This window comes from Scophthalmus maximus, chromosome 10 (genome assembly GCF_022379125.1).
Source record: "Scophthalmus maximus strain ysfricsl-2021 chromosome 10, ASM2237912v1, whole genome shotgun sequence".
NCBI lineage: Eukaryota > Metazoa > Chordata > Actinopteri > Pleuronectiformes > Scophthalmidae > Scophthalmus > Scophthalmus maximus.
In genome coordinates this window covers 18,699,322-18,719,781 of record NC_061524.1, presented here as the reverse complement: position 1 = coordinate 18,719,781, position 20,460 = coordinate 18,699,322, and the positions used below count along the sequence as shown (strand labels likewise).

Sequence of the window (20,460 nt, the reverse complement as noted above, 5' to 3'; positions counted from 1 at the left end):
CTGACATTTTACATTACATTACATTTTGGTTGGTGAACTTATTTAATCCATTTAATTTCATTTTAGTTTATTTAGTTAGAAACTTAGGTGTGCTCAGGTTACAAGAGAGCGATGCAGATCCGAGGGGAGGGGGAGGGAGAGAATGCTTCTCAGTCTCTGTTGAGTTGGGCGCAGGCAAAATAAAATAGAATTGATCGGTACACAGTAATGATATTAATATATCAATACAAATATTTTCACAGCAGTAATGAATTCTGAATCATTATGATGGGGTTTTTCTTTTTATTTCAACAAAGGTTTGGCTAATTCCACCTTCAGACTCATCAGGTGACACTTTCAGGTTTCAGGATCTGCAGAGAAACCACGGGTGTCTGCATGGTTCCTTTTAAATAAAACATCAGTGCTCCGTAAAGCTGGACTAGCTCTTTATAGTTTATTCATAATGTGTTTTGAGACAGAACGTATTGATAGCATCTCCTGCCTGCGGTAATATGGGCTGAATACATGTGATAAGATAAGATGATGAAGATAGCGCTTCAGAATGTGTGCTCAAAATTTTAACAAATGAGATCAAGAGCAAAAACTTCAAATATTCCTCAGTCAGAACAACCTTTGCCTCAAAGGCCATTTACAGTTTTCTTCTTCAGGCCAATGCAGCTATCGGAAATTAATCAGTCAGATCTAAACTCTGATGACTTCATCGAGAGACAAAAGGTTCATCCAAATATCCTCAGATCATCCAAGTATTGACGTGTACCTAACATTCACATTCAACACGGCCCCATTACTGCAAATTAATAGATTATTATGGCATTATTGCTCTGGCGCATATCGATCTGTGAGCAACGCTCGCACGCCGCTTCGGATCAGCTCGTGACCTTGATTTGAGCGCATAAATGGAAAAAATTACCACTCGATAATTCCCATTTGTGCGACATCTTTATGTAAAGGAGAAAGGGGACGGGGGCCAAAATCAGATACAGCATATTTGCAGGGACGGGGGGCAAACGGACGTGAACGGGGACTGCGCTATACTTAAGCCCCCCACCATGGTTTTAGTGCCATTTTGGAAACACACAAGTGACCCGACCACCTTGCGTAATGCTAGCCTCCTTTCTCCAGCAGCGGGCGTCGGCTCACGTGTGCTAAAATTTGTTATATTGGCAGAAGCCAAAAGAACCTCTCCATCTGTGCATCACCTTAAGGGTGAGTCCAGTGATGTTTCAATTGATGCACTGAGAGCATTACACAAACTTAAATACTATTTTACATACTGCCATTTTAAGTTTCAAGTATATTTAACAAGTATAACAACTCATATAAAAAACATCCTGTTTGATGACTCCCTCGGGCGAAGTGTGCGCAAAAGTAAATCACCTCAAAAGCACCTTTCACGTTGGTCATATGACTCCACAAATGCACGATGGTATCTGTTGGTGAATTCTGATGACCCGAGGCCACACAGAAGTGATACGAGCACCTCGTGTCCCTCCAAAGTCCAAAATGTTGGAACAACTCTTTTGACACTTCTGGAGGAGGAAATCTTGATTTAAACCCATCCATTTGCTTTCCTGATTGAATGCGAGCATCAGATTTTCATCAAAGTTCTATTAAGTGAAACATAGGTTGCAGGGCACCGTCTGATTGGAACAGTTTAAATTTTAATTGTGTTTTTAATTTGACATATAGTTGCTGTGAAGAATGACACTGAAACGCCGAGGGGCGGTCGATTTTCTTAATTTCTCCCCGAGGAATTGATGAGTCTATCAGGGCAGTAGATTGGAAAGCCATTAAAACTCAATGGTTAGGTTGTTAATTGGAACTTGATGGATAGGAGCCCTTGGATAGGCTGTACTGATCCAATCTTCCTGACTTTGTGTTTTCCAATAAATTACCCAGTTCATTTCCACACTCAGATTACATAAATTGTACACCTCCAGGGCTTGGCTGCTCTGCTCGCGTTTACAACTCTCTCTTTCTCTCTCTCTCTCTCTCTCTCTCTCTCTCTCTCTCCCCCTCTCTGTCTCTGTCTCTCTCTCAGGCTCTCTCTCACACACAGGCGCCCCGTGAGAAAAGAGGAGGCCTTGCGCTCTTGAATGAAAATCGAAACATAATCAACGTTTATACTTAGAAAATTTATTGATATCATTTTCTCTGGTAATTTCCTTATTTTAGACCTGGACACGCCATACATCATAATACACACGTGTACAGGGTCTTTGTTTAATATTTATCGAAGCTTGATTCCCAGATCAAAGCGCCTCATAACTTCATCTGTCTCCCTCAGACCTTTCTCACCTGCTACAGATGGTGTTCTGTTTTTGCGGTAGGGCGGCCATACACCACCTATCACTGTGATAGAGCACAAACTTAGGCCGCTGGTCGGGCCTCGCCATGCAGGCCTCGGCGAAACGCAGTGATGAACATTTCCATAGGTGGCTAATAGGGAGGCCAACACCGCCCGGGCCTGACACTAGTCTATAAAAACGCTTAATCCGAAACACTGACATAAAAAACAAACGTGTGTAAATCATTCTCTGCAGCACAATGGCAGCCGGTTATGTCCACTATAGGCTATGTCTCCACGATGAACCAATCGCACTTTGCAAAAGTCGTCTGAAAGTGATGACGGCGGGTGCACTGACAAAGGTCTTTGTTTGAAAAGAGCGGCACATAAAATAAACCCATTTATCTGTCATTGCAGATTTCACGCCTTATGTGTAACCACCATAAATCCAGCATCCCTCACTGACTGCCCCCCATATATTTGCCCACAACCCCCAAAGCCCCCCCTTCAGTAAAACCTCCCCTGCGTAGGCGTTTTGTTAAGATCGTTTAGCAGCTGCTTGGCCCCGCTGCCATGTCGACGATATTTACGCGCGGATCCAGATGCGTCTGTCTGGCTGCTATGATGATGATGATGATGATGATGCTGGTGATGACGACAACAGAATCTGCTGTCAGCATCATTCCCACCACTGTCATCATCAGCACCATTAGCGTCGTCTTCTCCCTCCTTCGGCCTGTCTCAACACCGACTGCCGGTTGTGCGGCTACCGAGAAGAGGGCTGACATGATGATTAAAGCTGACCATTTGTATTGTGTCTGGTGTTCCCTCACAAAGCAGTCAAAGAGGGATAATGTGCCTGCAACGCCAGCTCAAGCCCCGCAGCTGTCCCGCATCTAGACACACACACACACACACACACTGAGAGAGAGAGTTATGGGTGGTGAAGGTGGGAGAAGGGCGGTGGTGGTGGGAAGTGCGCCCCCTCCTCAAACTCACACACACACACGCACGCACGCACGCACACAGACACAACCACATACACACACACACACACACACACACACCAATCAATTAGTCAATCAATTAGCCGGCCTCGACTCAACGCACGGTCATCACGAGGCAGATCAGCGCAGTAATGATCAAATTAATTCTTAATCGCAGATAATGGATGCGGAACGAGTTTACTGTTTTCAGGAAAAATTAGTTTGGGCGTCTGTGTAGTTCCAAGGCAGTATACGCGTGTTACCGTCACCCCGGTCAATTTGTTGCATGGGACTACCCTCAGTTGATTGTTTTTCTGGTTGCAGAGGTAACATGTTGCTGATATAATCATAATTTCAGATTAAAACTAATATGTCACATTTAAGACACATACAGTATTCAAAAGGGCAAGTCAATTAAGAAAAAGCAACGATTTGTAAACTAAGATGTCTCATAAATATTAAAATGTTTACTTAAGGCAAAAATGTTTTCAAATTCATAACTACGTTTGAATATACTCAAAACTACATTAGCTGTTGCTGCCTGATGCAGCTCTGCACAGTCAAAATGTAAGGCTTCTGTTTTTAAAAGAAAAAAAGGAAATTGTTTTCAGTGACTTAAGTGTAAATATCACTGTTACTGTCCCAAGTGCAGCTCAATGTAGGAACAAGCACTATTGGTCCTCATTGCTCCCTCGTTCTCCCCTTCCCATCTCAAAACACTGACAGGAGTTTGAAATTTCCGGGCTTATGTCGGAGGCTGCGATTGGCCCAGGAGGAGCTTACCTACATGCAAATGAGGTGACGCAACCTTGCTGCCTCTGATCCAGAGCGTGAGGAGGAGGACCAGGAATACACTCATGTTCCCTGAGCTCGAGAAAAACACCTCCATGTTAAAACTCCAAAATTAAACGCGATAGGGAGAAGAAGAAAAAAAGAGGGGACAGGAGACGCTTTCGTAATTTTTGTAGACTCGTGTAGAAAATCGTCTAGAAAAGAAATAACGGAATAACAGGGGATTCAGACAATACTTCAATACTGTTATGAGGCGAGAATGAGTAACGCAGAAGACAGCGGGAGCAAGTGCTCGTCGGGCCCGATTTCCAGCTTTACCATCCAGTCTATTTTGGGCACGCCGTCCGATGCGCCGCGCTCCGGCAGCAAGGAGCTCTCCAAGGCTCCGCCGCCGCCGCAGCTGCAGCGGAGGCGCTCACTGTCGATGTCCTCCGAGGAGGAGTGCAGCGGCGGTGAGGACTCAGCAGACTGCTTCTGCTCCGACCCGGGTCACAGTGAGCCATGCACGCAGCACCCAGCGCACAGCTTCTCATGTTTAGGTGAGGATTATTATTCTATATATATATATATATATATATATATATTTTTACCTATTCCTATTATTTTCATGATATATAATTATCATTATTATCAACGGGAATAAAATTAAACACACTGTTAAATTGATGCAAACAAATTAAAATGTCACTTCAACACCGACACATTTTTAGATACTCAATATTATTAATTTACAATATAAATGGAATGAAATCAGTCCCAGTGAGTTGTCTTTTTTAAATTTGATTCAAACAACCTGTTTATTGTTTTGTGCGCACGTCAGCTCACATTTCACCTGCTTGTGTTTGTGACACTCACACGCGGCTCACCCACTTCCACTTGTTTACATGCTGACTGTGATCGCGGCGGCAGCGGCAGAGTGGAAGGTCGAATAATTAGCCCCCCTGTCTTCCCTCTCGTTTCAAATTTAATTGAGCCCGCTAATTGATGAAACCTGTTTCCAAAATGGCTACACTACACGACGTCAATTGAGCGTTAAATCCACGGAGCAGAATTTCATTAATAGCTTACTTTACACTCATGATGAATTGTTTATCAAAAAAAAAAAAGCCACCAGCTTGCAGCAGTCGATTGAGTGAGTCAGAGTTCACACTTGACGACCTCTTAAACCGGAGTACGTCAAAACAATGCAATATCATTTTTACGCCCCTTTATAAAAAAGTATGCTTAAAATACAGATGTGTTTATTGCCTCCCGCTCTTCTCATGCTGCGTTCAGGTCCGGCAAAAGGACTACTGCCTGGGAACGACGGGCTGGCGCGGCGGCCGCACCTGCCGCAGCCTCTGCTGCGCGACTACAAGGAGGAGCAGGAGAGACCGTGCCACCGAATGTCACCGCTGTCGGAGGAGCGACAGACCGACGGCGCGGACAAGCAGGGCAATTCGGCCAAGAAGAAGACGCGCACGGTGTTCTCGCGGAGTCAGGTGTACCAGCTGGAGTCCACCTTCGACATGAAGCGCTACCTGAGCAGCTCGGAGCGGGCCTGCTTGGCCTCCAGCCTGCAGCTGACGGAGACTCAGGTCAAGACGTGGTTTCAGAACAGGAGGAACAAATGGAAACGGCAGCTCTCAGCTGAGCTGGAGGCGGCCAACATGGCCCACGCATCCGCACAGACACTCGTGGGAATGCCGCTGGTTTTCAGAGATAACTCCTTACTGCGTGTTCCAGTGCCGCGGTCTATCGCCTTTCCGACTCCCCTGTATTACCCGGGGAGCAACCTACCAGCGTTACCTTTATACAACCTGTACAACAAGATTGAGTATTGATTGACTCTACTGTATGCTCACCACTGCAATCCACGTAAAAACCAACGCATTACAAAACAATCCAAAATTCATGTAAGTGTCTCCACATAACCCCTGTATATTAATTGTATCACTTTATTGGTTGAGGAGATTATTATACAGCAACTGTGCGTCTCACGAGAAAGCAATCAAGCTTCCCTGTATGTATAAGAATACACCATGTGTATAATTAATAATAATAATTTTTTACTTTTATTTCCTTTTTCTCCTTTGACTGATAAAACATAGGAGATTAGCCTTGATGTCACAGTCAAGAAATAAGGATTCCACCAGATATGCATTTTGAATCGTTTTAATTCATCATTGGTTTGTCGAAAAAAAAAAATTGCAAAACACCAGTCACTCATTTTCATTTCATTGGACAGGAACCTATAATGCTGATTTGTTTCTATTGTAATTTAGACCTTCAATAATAACCTTCTCATTCAATAAATTTTCTATTTCAGTGAAAATTGGGCTGGCTTGGTTTTATTTCCTGTCCTGTTCTTTTTTGCACTTACATTTGTAAACATGACCATTAACACAACTACATCTTAAACTGCATTTTGGGAACAAGGCCAATGTTTAATTTGACTCAGTTGTGTTAACATGTCCTGTCCTCTATGAGAGCATACAAACACATTTTATTGCATACAAAGGCATTTATATAACTATCCATGATCATCTTACCATATCTGTTTAGGTATCTCATCTAATCATATTCAAAAAAGATCATGATACATTTAGATATGAGAAATGCAGTTTAATTATTACGCAAGCTTTTATTGGAGGGGTTTAAATTGAGAACTAGAGCAAGGAAACAAAAACCTGGTATGAAATCATACTGTTTATGGTTTATATTGCTGTTGGCTCACATCTTAAATCACCTCTTATTATTACTTAAAATATTATGTTGTGAGGTTCTTGACATGCAGTTGCATTTTAATTTAATCTGTGGAAGCTTTGGTTTTTTAGGGATGTATTAGGACATAAACAGCAGTTTTCCTTCACCACAGCTCATACTGTAGCTGGACTCTGAAGCAAAGGAGCCTACGAGCTGAATAAAATATCAAGCTGGGTCTAAAACTGCAGATGTTTCCATTATGCAACGGCTTTTAAAGTCATACTTTCAGAGAGATTTTCAATTTTTAAAACATCACAAGCACTCTGCTGTAAATCAGGAGGTGCATGATCTGAACAAGCCGCCTTATAACATATATACATTTACATATAATACATATAGAAGTAACCGAGAAGTAGATAAAGGGTGGAAAAGTCTGGCACACAGTATCACGAGCCAATCGTGCCTTTGGGCGGGATCATCTCTCTTTTGAAGTCTGCCTCCTGTGGCTCTTCTTGACCATCAGGCCTTGTAAGAGAAAACCATCTTAAGAGGCATATTGTCAGAGTTCAAGACTTGCTGTCATTACTCAAAGCACTTCTCTTTTTTCCATCTGCGTAATGAATTACTGCATCACTGCATACACTTGTAACTGTCCGGATAATTTAGAAGCCAGTTTGGATTTCCAAGAGGACCAGCACACCAAAGCAATTCACATTGTCAAAGTTTAATTTACTAATTCATCATAATTCAACCAATGCAAATACTGAACAGAAACCTATAGACACATGTACTCACTCCCAAGCACACACACAAACGCACACAAACCTCCCGTGGTTGATGGGGAGCGATAAAACCATGTCATGTGGCAGCTTTTTCTTGGCTGTCCCATCATCTACAAGGGACACCCACCACCAGCACCCTCACCTCCCACCCCAACCCCTTCAACTCATCCCACCAATCTCTCGCTGTGCTAATGGCTACATTACCTCATGGAATCATGACTAGCTAGGCTCTGCTGCCCTGCAGATTATGCCTGACCCAATTTCTGCAACAGCCGCCCTATGTTTCTGGGAAAATGGATAGCGTTAGACAACAGCGATGATTTATGGGTAACTCCGGCAGCACCAGCGGAGAGGTGAGGTGCAGGAGGATGAATTTGTGACAGATAGGAGAGAGAGAGAGAAAAGAGAGAGAGAGACAGACAGACAGAGAGAGGGATTGGGAAATGTATCGCTTATGAAAAGGAGCAATAGCTTTGGTAGAATGAAGCTGTTTATTAGTTTCCAAAGTGGTCATTATGTCATCAGGTGTGACAGTAGTGGGACGCTCTTTTGGATGGATGTTAACACCCTGCTGACTTGTGGGAAATCTGCATGACCTGTCACCTGAGCTTGTTTGATTTACAAGACAGGGAGGGCGGGAGAGAGAGAAATGTGTGGAGATGCAGCAATGAACAAAGCAGAGAATAAGAGGCAAAGAGAGGAAGTGTAAGAGGAACACAGTGGGTGGGGGGTAGGGGCAGGGAGTCCGATGTAACTATGTATCACTGCAATGGCAGGTGTGAATTACAAATTTTAATAGCAGGGCAATGAAAATGATTTGAAGTGGTTTAAACTGCAAAGAGACAGCGACTGGCATGGTGATGAAGATTTGTTGAGATGATGTGTTGTGCCTTAGGATTCATCAAACCTGCCTGGTAAGGTGAAAACCAAGTGTAATTCACTCGGTGGCATAATTTATGATGGGAGTAATAGAAACTGTGGGCTACACACAGTGTGGAGAGGGAGAGGCAAAGACAGAGAGCACTGGGCAAATTGATTTTTTCAGGATATTTTGTAGTCCATATTTACAGGATCATAATGAACTATACTAAAACCTCCGGATATCACCTCTTTTACATCTTGAGATAAAGTGACGAAGTTCAAAACTAACTTAATAGAGATGCCATTAAATTTAATCAGGCTGGAACAACATTATCCATTCCTTTACTTTTCTTTTTTTTAAATGCTCCCTTCTAATACATGAAGATCTCATTTTTTACATGTTCCATCCCTTCATTCTTCATTTGGTAGAGGGCTTTTCAACTGCCTCCCAACATATTTACAGCCATTTGATTTAAAGAGGGTATATGGGCTTCATTTTAGAGTGGAAGGTTATGAAGTTTAACACCACGAGCAGATGCAGAGCCTTGGATCTGCCTCGAGACAAGAGTTTTAAAAGCGATCGCAATGCATTAAGCCAGACAACTCTCAAGACCTGTTTGCTCCCTAAATGAATTTGAGGGGAGTGTAACAAGGTTTTTGAGGCAGGCCCTGTCATCCGCTGGTTTTAACCAGCTCCTGTATTTATGGGTTAATGGTTAAAAAGGAGAGCTTGGACCAGAAGTGATTTTTCATGATTCTGTTTTATATCGACTGGAAATGAAGGAGCTGAAGGGAAAGTGTGTTTGCCCCCCCCCAGCCCAAACCCTTTTTCCTTATCTGGAGAGGAATATGCTACTGTACGAGCTTAAGGGAGATGGCAAATGCAGAAAAAAAATCTGTCGAGTAAAATATGGACATTATTTGGGGAATTTTAAAGATCCTAAAATCCAAATTAAAGGGTAAAGGAAACAGGCAAATACTTCAAGATAAATTACAAGCTTTTAATAAAAAGGGAATTAAGTTGGTCATTTTGTTAACGTGAAACCAAATTTGCTTAAATGGTGACTGACAGCATCAACATGGCATTTTTTGAGATGTTGATAATTCATGGTCAAATACAAACAGGACTGTTATTTGAACCACAATGAAATAATTTGCATCTACAAGTTAAGCTCCCAAAGAACAAATATTTAACCACAAATGTGAAATATGGCTTTAATGGCAAAACGCATTATGCTTCATTGTTGAATTACCAACCATTTCTTGAACGGCCCGATTTGAAGCCCCATTCACTTTCCAATATGCATCAAACTATTATAGGCTACAGTACGTGTGGAGAACTCAGCTATTACTCTAGAGATAAGTCCATTAGCATTACCTTTGACACAATAATGGATGTGAGATACAATTTTCTGCTCTCCATTTTGTATTTGTAAGGATAATAGGGGGATTATCTTGAAGGCCTTATGCTACTCACTCAAGAGTGAGACCACATGGAGAACAGAGCTCTGCAACAGTTGTTTTCACATCCTCCCCTCTTCCCCCCAGCCCTTCCCTCTGCTCCAGAGAGAGGCAGGGAAGATAAAGCATGTCATTATTCTATTAAAGACCTACAATTTTTATAATGGGACTTGCAGCGGTCGGCAGAAGTGCAGGTAGCTTCTTCAATATCCTGGACATTATTTGCTCGTTTAGTTAAATGATGTTTCTAATTCCCTCATAATTACTTGTAATGAGGCTGTCTCCCTCATTTTGATGTGGCTACATCTTAATACAGCATGGCATTCTTTTTTAGGGATAATTACCTCTCATGAGGCCAGGGAGCGAGACTGGGGTTTGTTGTGCGCTGCACACTTGGCAAATTGGCTTGTTTCCTGCCATCTCCTCTTCCTGCAAATTGGTAAATTAAGTTTCTTGGCTGGAGCATCAGAACTGTTAAGTTTGCTTTCTTGGTTCCTTCAAATGATATATTCTGAGTATACAGCGAATGTTATCGGAGCTGAATGTGGGAGCATTAAGTTTAGTTTTTTTAAGGGAGAAGTTTTTGAACTTATTTGGTCCTGTATTCCAGATGAGAGCAACAAAAATGTACATGGATTCATAAAACGACTCTTTAAGCTTGAATCATATATTTTTCTGTTTTTGCACGATTCATGTTTGAACACAAAAGCTTAAAACTGGAAAGTTAAGATATATCTGTAATCCAATGTAGTTTACATTCAAAAGTAATTTGCAAAGAACTGAACACTAAAAACAAATGAGTTGCATTTTTCGTGGCGCTTCCAGGCAGCAATAGTGCCATAAATTATAACTGCACTGCCACTGTCATTAGAGCAGTTAATTTTCATATCAACGACATAATCTTAATAGTAACTGTTAATAATACAATATTAACAGTATTTTTTTATCTCAGGGATATAAATAAAAAATAATAATAGTATATTTGAAAATTTGAATTTGAAAACAATGGAGAGAAAAAAATAATACCTATGATCCCAGTCTTAAAATGAAATTTCCGTCCTCAGTTTGCCGGACGTCAGCAGACCTGTCTGTGTTGTCCCTATGAAATGATCCAGCTGCCGTACTCCAACCGCAGCCGTCACAGGGTTGGCTGAGGGTTTTTTATTTCTAAGTGCTGATGTGTCGCAGACAGTTTGGCTCTACAAGGGCCTGTTATACGCCGATTAAAGAGAGGGAAGGAGTGCTCCCGCAGGGCGGCCTTGTACATTTACCCTGACCACAAAAAGGTCTAACGTTTACGCCCCAGCGCTGACATGACCTTCAAACAAGGTCCCTCTGCTGCCTGGGTGGATACTGGAACTGTCTGGAGGACCCGCAGTTAAACAAGCAGACAGACGGGAAGAAATCATATCTTTTGTATCAGGAATGACCCATCTGCCATATCCTGTGAAGTAAGAAGATTTGTCTTTCATTGGGAAATACAGGAAAGGGTTAGGGAAAAGTTATTTTTCGCACATATATGGTAAAATGTGATTGCAATTTTCCAACACCTCTTGTCAGTTTCGGTGAATGTGTTAACATGATATAAGAAGGATCTTTTTCTCATTGAAATGGCTTACACCTAACAAACAGATAAACAGAGAGGCCCACTAAATAATTCTGATCCAAATGCAGTCATCAGTCATCTGTTGGTGGGAGACAAACATATCACTTGCTTATGTTTTTATTTGTGAGAGATTCTCAAGTGATCCTCTTGTCGTCGCTGGGCTAGTGATCTGTTTGTTATGAGATTTGATATTGAGCTCTCTTTAATATGGCGAGTTGGGATTTCTTTGTAAAGACCAAGTGGTCTCTTTCAGCTGCAGAGGTCTGGTGTATGGAGAGATGATCTGTCACTTCAGTCTGAGACTGACTGCTGACCACATAGCCTACAGCACAGCAGAAGGGAGCACAATGAAAGCAGCACACTATCAGCTGACAGCTAATTAGGGATCACTCCCCTGGAAGGGAACACATTGTCTTTGAAGGAGTGAGAGAATGAAAGCAAGAGGTTGCTGAAATCCATGTGAAGTGTCAGTCAAAGCCACAAGGCACCTTCAATTTCTAAAGACAATTCCTTGAGGAGAACTCCAACTTCATTTGCTGATATTTTTAGATAACATTAGTATATTGTTCATCTTCTACCATTATGATGGTAAAAAATTAAAAAAAAAATTCTGACATTAATAAAAATTCATGCTTAGAATATCACAGTTCAGCAACACCAACTGTCCCAAATTTTGTCTGCCAATGCTCCTAATTTGTGCCCAGTGAAGGAGTGTGTGAGCACATTTATGCACATCCAACAGTATAAGTCTATGGTGGTCCATCCAAGAGACCTGGGATTTCTTTGAAAAACACATTTGTAACCATTAGTTGAGTGTAAGGTTTCATGTGCAGAGTGCATCCTCTGGACTGGTGTCAGAGTTTCTGCGAGGCTCTGCAGCATCCTCTCTTGGAGGACAGTGGTGAGAGAAGGAGGAGGATGGAATTGCCGGTGGTCGAGGAGGGGGAGGAGGAGGGGGAGCACTGGAGCCAAGGCGTCCCACCAACAATGCATCACGACAGGCTGTGTGTAACCTGAGCAGCCCCTTGGCTCTGGTGAGGCCTGCCACAGCGCACTCCCTCACGGTACCCTTTGCACCCCCAAGATGCTTCTAGAGATTTGGTCAGTGAGAAAACAGCTCCTCAAAAGAATCGTCGTCACATTAGAAAGTAATTAGCCAGGCCTGAGGCCAAGGATTCCCTGACCTGACTAATTTTGCACCCCTAAACACTCTGTCTTGGTGCTGGGCGGCTGGTGAGACACGCTCTCCGTGTTGTGGGGAGGAGGTACTTTGGCAGGGGTGATTCCCATGGTCCTGCAGGTGAAAAAATCCCACAGGGGTCATCGGGAAAGGTTACTTGGTAATCCATCTGAGTAACGGTCTGCAGGTACATCTGAAAGATATATAAATTACATATATAAAACTCAGGTACAGGCCATTGTATTTGAGATGTAATTGAACAGAATGGATGATTCATCAATTACCAAATGTATTACTCTACTGCATGGATTACTGATAACTGAATAAATTAAATATTTCATTTATAAAAAAAAACAAAGTCTCTGATCTGTACAGCTGCACTAACTTTCAGATATTTGTCATATATGAGTATAAAATGGATGCAGGCCATTTTGGTAGATCAATGCAGAGAAACCATTTCAGCACTTGGCCACCTGTTCTTCCAAGCCTGCGGGGCCGACTGGCAACAACCTTTCCTCTCACTATTAGACAAACTAATCTGATTGGGAAAAAGATAGAGGTGGGGAAGGGCTGAAACTTACAGGCCACATGCTGCAGGGTAGGACTCGACACCACCAGTCCTCTTTTCCAATGTCTCTGATGGTTTAAGAGCCACTATAGCCTTCAGCACTATAAGACTTACACACAGTACTGTAGAAGGTAGAGTGAATGACACAAAAGAGAAAAAGGGGAAACCTTGGGACTCCAAATAGAAAAAAAAAAAAACAACGCAGATTTTTAACTGTTATATCAAATGATCAGTTGGACTCTCTTTTCATATAAGATAATAAAGGCGCCGTTCAGTATTTGTATCTTACATTACTTGAAATTGCTATTCCATTTTAAACATATCCATAGACTTCTTTAGCAATGGTTATAAATGTATGTGCTGTGAAAAAAGACCCCCTTAAAAGCCAACAGTGCTGATGGGGCAAGACATCGGAGAGTGCATATGAAAACATACACTTGTTAAACCAGCAGGACCCAGGGACACCATGGAGCAATTGGCCAATTAGGAAGTGGTCCATCATGTCAAACTCATTTGCAAAGGGAAGGCTTAACCCTTAGGGTTCGAAGGTTGGGATCAAAGGGTGTCCCCCATGGGACCGTACAGGGATCCTTGAAGAAACGCTGATCCCAAGCTTTTGTAAAGGAATCTTCTAATTACAATAAATCTCCACTGGAAGTTAAAGATAGCGCTGCTGTTTACAGTGGCTATATGATAGCTCTCGCCCAAGGGCCTGCAGGTAGCCTATAGATGTCTGGATGGAAGACTGATGGGAGATAGTGGTTGCCAGTAGGGTAGTGGCCTCTCATTTGCCCAGGTCAGAACCTCAGAGAATGATCACAGCTTTGGCGGCTCAGGCTGACCAGCAACTCTGAGCCTTTATAGCCTCTGGTGTGTAACCGGGTCTTTGACCTTGCCCACAGATTAGTATCAGTATCAGTATTAGTACTGGATTTAACTCTACCATTCTTTGCCCTCTTTCGTTTATTGTCTTGTTTTTCTCACAAAGGCGTGTCACGGTCGGATTCCTATGAATGGTGCATACTCTTTTGAATCGGGATTTTAGCACTTTACTATGAACTTTTGAGAAGGCAATGATTTTGGGCTTTCTCATACTGATATTGAAAAGTTTTTCTTCAACTAATCCCTAAATTAGGTGATGGTTTTTCAGCTCTCAGCAGATTTCCAATTTAATTTCCTTGACAATATCATCTGCACAATTATAATTCCTGAGAGTAAAATGCTGAGCAAATTTATTCAATATAGTTGCGTCATCTTTGGGGAAGATGGTGACTGATACAGCAATAACATACATAATTTTTTTAACATGACATTGTGAAGTTGAGTTGTTAAGTTACCTTAGCTAAAAACATTTTTTTTTCCCAATGATGGGGGTAGGAGTTAGGATATTGCTGAGTGAACCCTCACCCTTCACATTTTCATAGCTCCCATGAGAGGACCACATGATTTCTGTGAGGATATCTACAGTTGTATGTTCAGCTGTGTTTTCCCTCTACATATTGAATCGCGCTTGCAGAACAACCTTCTTTGTTTCCGGATCCAAGCGAAGCTGTATGACATTCTGTGTGCTTCCCAGTGGGCTCCACTGTCAGCCAAAGGGGGAGGAGAGAGGAAAAGGAGGGGAGAGTAGCAGTTTGTTCTTCCTGCAATTAGCATTCACGGTTAGCTAAGCAGAACTAATGCAGCGAATCTTTGAGTCTCACGTTACCTGTCCTCCACTGCCGGAGTACCTTCAGGCCAGATTAAACTGTAGCGGGATGACAAACCCCCTATGTATCCATTACAAGCCTTTTATTATTAGCTGTGTTATTGGTAATTCCTTTTGAATGGCCATGACAAAAAACATGCATTGGCTAAGGTGGACTTCAAAAAAACAGGATACTGCATGGGTGTGGGTAACGTGCTAGTGATACAGTAATTTGAAAACAAATAGAGTGAGAATTCCGCCTGCGCTGATGTGGCATTGTTTGGCAGCACCGACGAATAACGGCAATAACGGGCTTCCTATGACAACAGTTAGCACTGTCACATGTGAACACGAGAGGCACCTGCCGTTAAACGCCACTCCCTCATTGACTTCATTCGTATTTTATGTTCCCTTCTTTCATAAAAAAAAATCTTCATTCAAATGCTCATGTGCCTCCATTTTATTATATAACTTTTGTGTCTGGCAGTGTCATCTCCGGTTGGTTCTTTAGCATCTAGGTCAAGAATGAATGCTCTCATGACAGGATATGTGCTCACCATGTCACCATAATGGGACATGGATGAAACTGCAATGATCTCATGAGTCTTAAGTGACACAACAAGGCCACTTAATAGACTTTGTCACGCAGTTCCAAGAAAACCCTTTAATGCAATGTTCAGCTCCAGGAGGTTTATGTTGGCGATTGTGATCTTGTTGTCTGCACTTCAATATAACAAAGTCTAATATGATTCATATTTGTGAATAGGTGAGTGAAACACAATAGTGCAGCAGCTTTATTTTATGTTTTAAAAACAATGGATAATCCATATTTTTCTCACCAGCATGTTGATTTGCCGTGTTTATCCTCAGCTAATCATTATCACTTCTCCTATGTGTTGTCTTATCAGTTACAAACAGGTACAAGTGGTGCAAGTGTTTCAAATTGATCCACTAAAGACTCCCAGCGTTATGACGCCACTGCCTAGTCACACAGAGACACTGCTCGAAATCAATAAGTCCTCCTGTGACACTGATTCTGCTAAAGTCAACACTTCTCGGAGCTCATCACTGCGAATGTGAGAGGCTGTGTAAGAAATAATTGAAAGAAAACGATACTCTGTGCCACAATAAAGCCACATTGATGATTCTAACTGCTCAAGTTTTGAAACCTAACTACTGAAAAAATGATTTGAGTACAGGAGAAATTTTTGCTTTGTTCTAAAAATTATCATGATTAGATTAGATTTTTTCCTCACTCATTAGCATTAAATTTATTTTTGTGTCACCAAACACAGGTCACATGTCTGCAGCTTGGCCTCTCTTCAAGAAAGTCTAATTATTTCATCTATTACTGCAAGGAACAAAAATTGGATGTTTGGGTAAAAAAACAGAAAAAGTAAATGTGGTTGCAATCAATGCACAGTAATTTCTAGAAAAGGTTGAGGCACATTCTACCAAATGGCTAAAGGCACTGTCATTTAATTCATTTTGAATGTCTGTGTTTAACGTATATGGTTTAAGCTGAATATTGATAATGATGTAGACAGCCAGGCTGAGAAAACTGAAGTTATTTGTAGTAGAATTACACCGAAATCTCGTTGCAGGATATGGATTAAAATAAAAAGATTGCCTAGTGGACACAGTCTGAATTTGACCTAGCGCTCGAGTTTAAATCAAAGCTAAACTGAATAATCTTAACTAAACAGACATTTATGACTAGTAATATTTACACTTTAAATCAAGACAAACTGAGGTACAAACTCTGAGTGCTTCTCCCTCTCACTCTAATATTTCTGTTTATATCACCCTGTCTCCTTGTTGAACCACAACTACTTGCCTCTACTTGATGTCCAATCTAAATAAAAAAGATTGTACTATAATAAAGAACCCATAGTCCCTACTTATACAATACTCAGCGAGTGGAACATTGAGATTTTTGTGACTCCTCTCAATGACAGAGACAGAGAGAAAAAGGCATAGAGAGTTTCTCTATGATTGCGAGGGGGGGGGTTAAGGTTACCAACTAATTTCTTAGTCGTTACCTGCCGACAGCACCGCATCCGGTCTCCTTAGTGTTTTTGAACCGGGAATAGTACAATCGGTTATACTGTAGTGATCATCAGCTCTTCCTCGACCAATGATTACCAGTAATTACCTGTTTTTCTCTACCTCCATCATTCCCTCCTCCTCCCTCTCTCTCTCACCCTTTCTCCCTTGAGCTATTACCCTAACTGGCTGTTGTGGAGCAAAGAGGAGGTGTGTGGAGAACAAGGCAGGCTTTTATGGACTCCCCACCAGCGCCACTCCACACAGCTCCATTTTGAAATTATCGGGTCCCCTTGCTTTTGAAGTCTCTGTAAGCGCACCCTCCTATTTACGAGATGGCTGTGTACTTAAAGGTCAAAGATTGATCAAGAGGTCCTAAAGATGGCCTTTCCACTGAAAGCACCGCAATACTATGGCTTTCACAGGCCACATCTGTGGGAAACAGAGGGAAAATAAAATGTATCACTCCCCCAAAGTCAGGCATATTCAGATGGCAAATTCAATTTACCCTGGAAAATGCCACAGTTCAGTATGGAATTCACAATGAGCACAGCAATTTATCAGTGCTTTTTTGTCCATTTCTGTTGGCTCAGGCTTAAGCTTATTTTACTTACTGATTACCCACGGGTCATTTCATAAATGTGTCAGACTCCAACTTTGTTTAAACATGAGACCTTCACTCCATTGTTTTGTCCATTTCAAAAATACATTTGACACACACACACACACACATAGAGAGATAGAAGCAGCATCAATATTTTGACAGTGTCCGCTTGACATAACTGAATCAGTCCAAAGTTAGATATTCAAGAGATGGATGCTGTTTTAAAGGCCCCAGTTACACTATGTGTACACACACATCTATTTTTCTTAATCTTCTCAATGGTTTTATTAATCAATGCCTCTGATACCTAATTTATATCTGGTGTATTTTTATCCAGCAACAACTATTTCTTGCTTGAGAAAAAAAAAACTTTTTGCTCCAACAACTTCCATTCATTAAAACAATAACTCTTGGACATTACAGGATGGTAAAAGAAAATTCTACACTATATAAGAGCGAACCTAAAGAATAGATATAGTTATCTGATGGACATTGTCGAAATTGTGTTTTTGGGAGCAAACCATCCTCAGTGGAACAAGGAAATCCCAGACTAGTCTCTATGAAGCCTGTTTTTTCTCACTAGCTGATTACCTCTGTAAAGTCGGTTTATTTCTTTGCTTAGCCATTGTCAGTTTCATCATACGCTACAGTTTCTTTAGACTTGATTGGATCTTTTCCTCATTGTAATCTCATTACCTTGTTATTATCCTGTTACTTTTATAATGCATTTTTTTTTGTCAAAATGTTGTTAATTCAAATGATGTTTTTACAACATTATCAGTTTATTTTCCAGTTATAATGAGGAACTGCGAAGATATTTTTTTCTAAATACAAAGAATGAGTACAATACAGCATCACGTGGCTATACATTATTTTAGTTCAACAAAGATTAAGTATGAGGAGCATATTAAACAGGACACAGAGTAAGAGCGAGAGCACCACAGCCTTGATTCATTTGGAAATATGTTTAACTAATGTAAAAACCTGAATCAGAATGAACAGCGATGGGTCAGCACCAAACAAAGCTGCACAAAAATCATGCAGGCTTCGTTCATCACAGGGTCCAAAACTTAACTCACTCCAGTATTTTTATTGATAGTCAGTGCCTTCAGCCTGTCTTATTTATTAGCCAACTTGGGATGAATAGGAAATGGCCTGGCAGCGTATACGGTGCCAATTTGACCCTGTGTTTTAAAATATGTACACTGTGAGCACCAGGCCGCGGCAACTTGGCAGCAGCATGGGCTTTGAAATTTTATTGATTGCATCACTCACCGATAATATGATGCATGTCACATTTGAAAACACTATGAGAAGAGGGGTCAGAGGCCAGGACTAATGAAACTGTTTTGAGAGGTGGGAGCAGACCGATGGAGGTTGTTTTCTACAACATTAACCTTGCAAATGGCTGCCATGCCTCATGCCACACACACACACACACACGCACACACACACACACACACACACACACACAAACACACACACCCTCTCTGGCAACTCTGGCAACTTCCTGATGGTTGATATTAACACCAATCTAAAAATATCAAACCATTAAAAATACCTGTACTCAAGCATGGAGCTAAAATGAAGTAATATATTTCCAAATAAATGAAAATCTTATTAGCATCACAACAAGGCTCGTGGCAAAACACTGGGTGATTTTAAAACTGTCCCCCTGCTGTCTGCTAGTGGATGTGGATGACAGATGAGGTGAGGACAATGTGAAGGGATTGGTGTGGAGTCGGGGCGGGATTGGGGTATGCGGAACAGCTACCAAGGAACAGACCCCGAGGTAAATCCCTCCAAAATGAGTAATCTTACATAATAATATCCTCATGTGTCTTGATAAGAGCAAACCCTGACCAAGCCGACAGAATCCGTCACCATGGTCTATGAAAACTCACTAACAACGTTATGGATCCTGAAGGTAGCTATAGCCCTGGCAAATATGCTCTGTGAACCTCTAATTTGGCAGATATATCTTCTTTAACGACACCATTACCAGTGGCTATCACCATAACCGCATCCCCAGCAACAATCCTCACAGAGCTTAATGTGAAAATGTGTTGAGATAGCTCCCGTGGACTCATATTGGAGTGCAGCTGTGCTTTCACAAACAAGCTACAAACCCACACGACCACAGGCATTAAATGGTCTCTACTGACTACATTAGCTATCTGGTATTGTTTTAACTGGGAAGTAATTAACTGACGTGGTCAATAGGTGGGATGGAGAGCCTCTTCAAGGTGTTTATAGGTCCCAGGAGTCACGACTGGGGTGAGAGGGCACAGCAGAGCCCATCTATCCAAACTCAGTGACCTGACAGATCTTCCAAAGGCTCACACTCATATTATTGAAAAGATAAAAAGAGACTTGATTTAGAAAAAAATCAGCTGTCACCAATAACCACAGACGGAGCCTGTACACAGTTTGAAATTGTGTCTTCGTGTGTGTTGGAGGGTTCGCATTCAAACGAGGTAGTGTGTAGGTGTGTGTTAATCCAACGAGCTGAATGTGCTCCCTTTTTATTTTTTAACACGCTACATGAAAAGGTACTGCAGATCAGCAAATGGCTCCCTTCGATAATCATTTCAGCTGTAGCCAGGGAAAAAGGGATAGATAAATGTTTGAGTGGAGAGGTTGAGGGCTTCTCTTTCAGACCTGCCCCTACTGTCTGTGAATAAAAGCCTGAAAAGGAGCTACAACCACAGGCTAGAAGTGAGTCCAACTGGGCTTTGAAAACGTTGCCTCTTCTCTGGGCCTTGGTGCTAATGCATCTGACTCAAAGGCTGTAAGCCAGCGAGAGAGAGAGAGAGAGAGAGAGAGAGAGAGGCGGGAAGAAAGAAAAAGAGAGAGAAATGCGTAGAGGGACAGGGAGCTGGTGCTACAGAGCACAAAGAGCTCCAAGGTGTGCA

At 41.8% G+C, this 20,460-nt stretch overlaps 1 protein-coding gene across 1 annotated transcript; it reads left to right on the top strand.

Moving 5' to 3' along the window:
* Positions 1-4,120: 4,120 nt before the first annotated feature.
* hmx2 (H6 family homeobox 2) lies at positions 4,121-6,369 on the top strand. The gene is made up of 2 exons (XM_035607050.2): positions 4,121-4,604; positions 5,341-6,369. The coding sequence occupies exons 1-2, from the start codon at positions 4,325-4,327 to the stop codon at positions 5,886-5,888; spliced, it is 828 nt and encodes a 275-aa protein (XP_035462943.1). The 5' UTR covers positions 4,121-4,324; the 3' UTR covers positions 5,889-6,369.
* The last annotated feature ends 14,091 nt before the right edge of the window (positions 6,370-20,460 follow it).

Coding starts and splice junctions, on each gene's coding strand:
- hmx2 (XM_035607050.2), top strand. CDS start 4,325: ATGAGTAACGCAGAAGACAGCGGGAGCAAGTGCTCGTCGGGCCCGATT. Junction 4,605..5,340: donor GCACAGCTTCTCATGTTTAG/GTGAGGATTATT, acceptor TGCTGCGTTCAG/GTCCGGCAAAAGGACTACTG.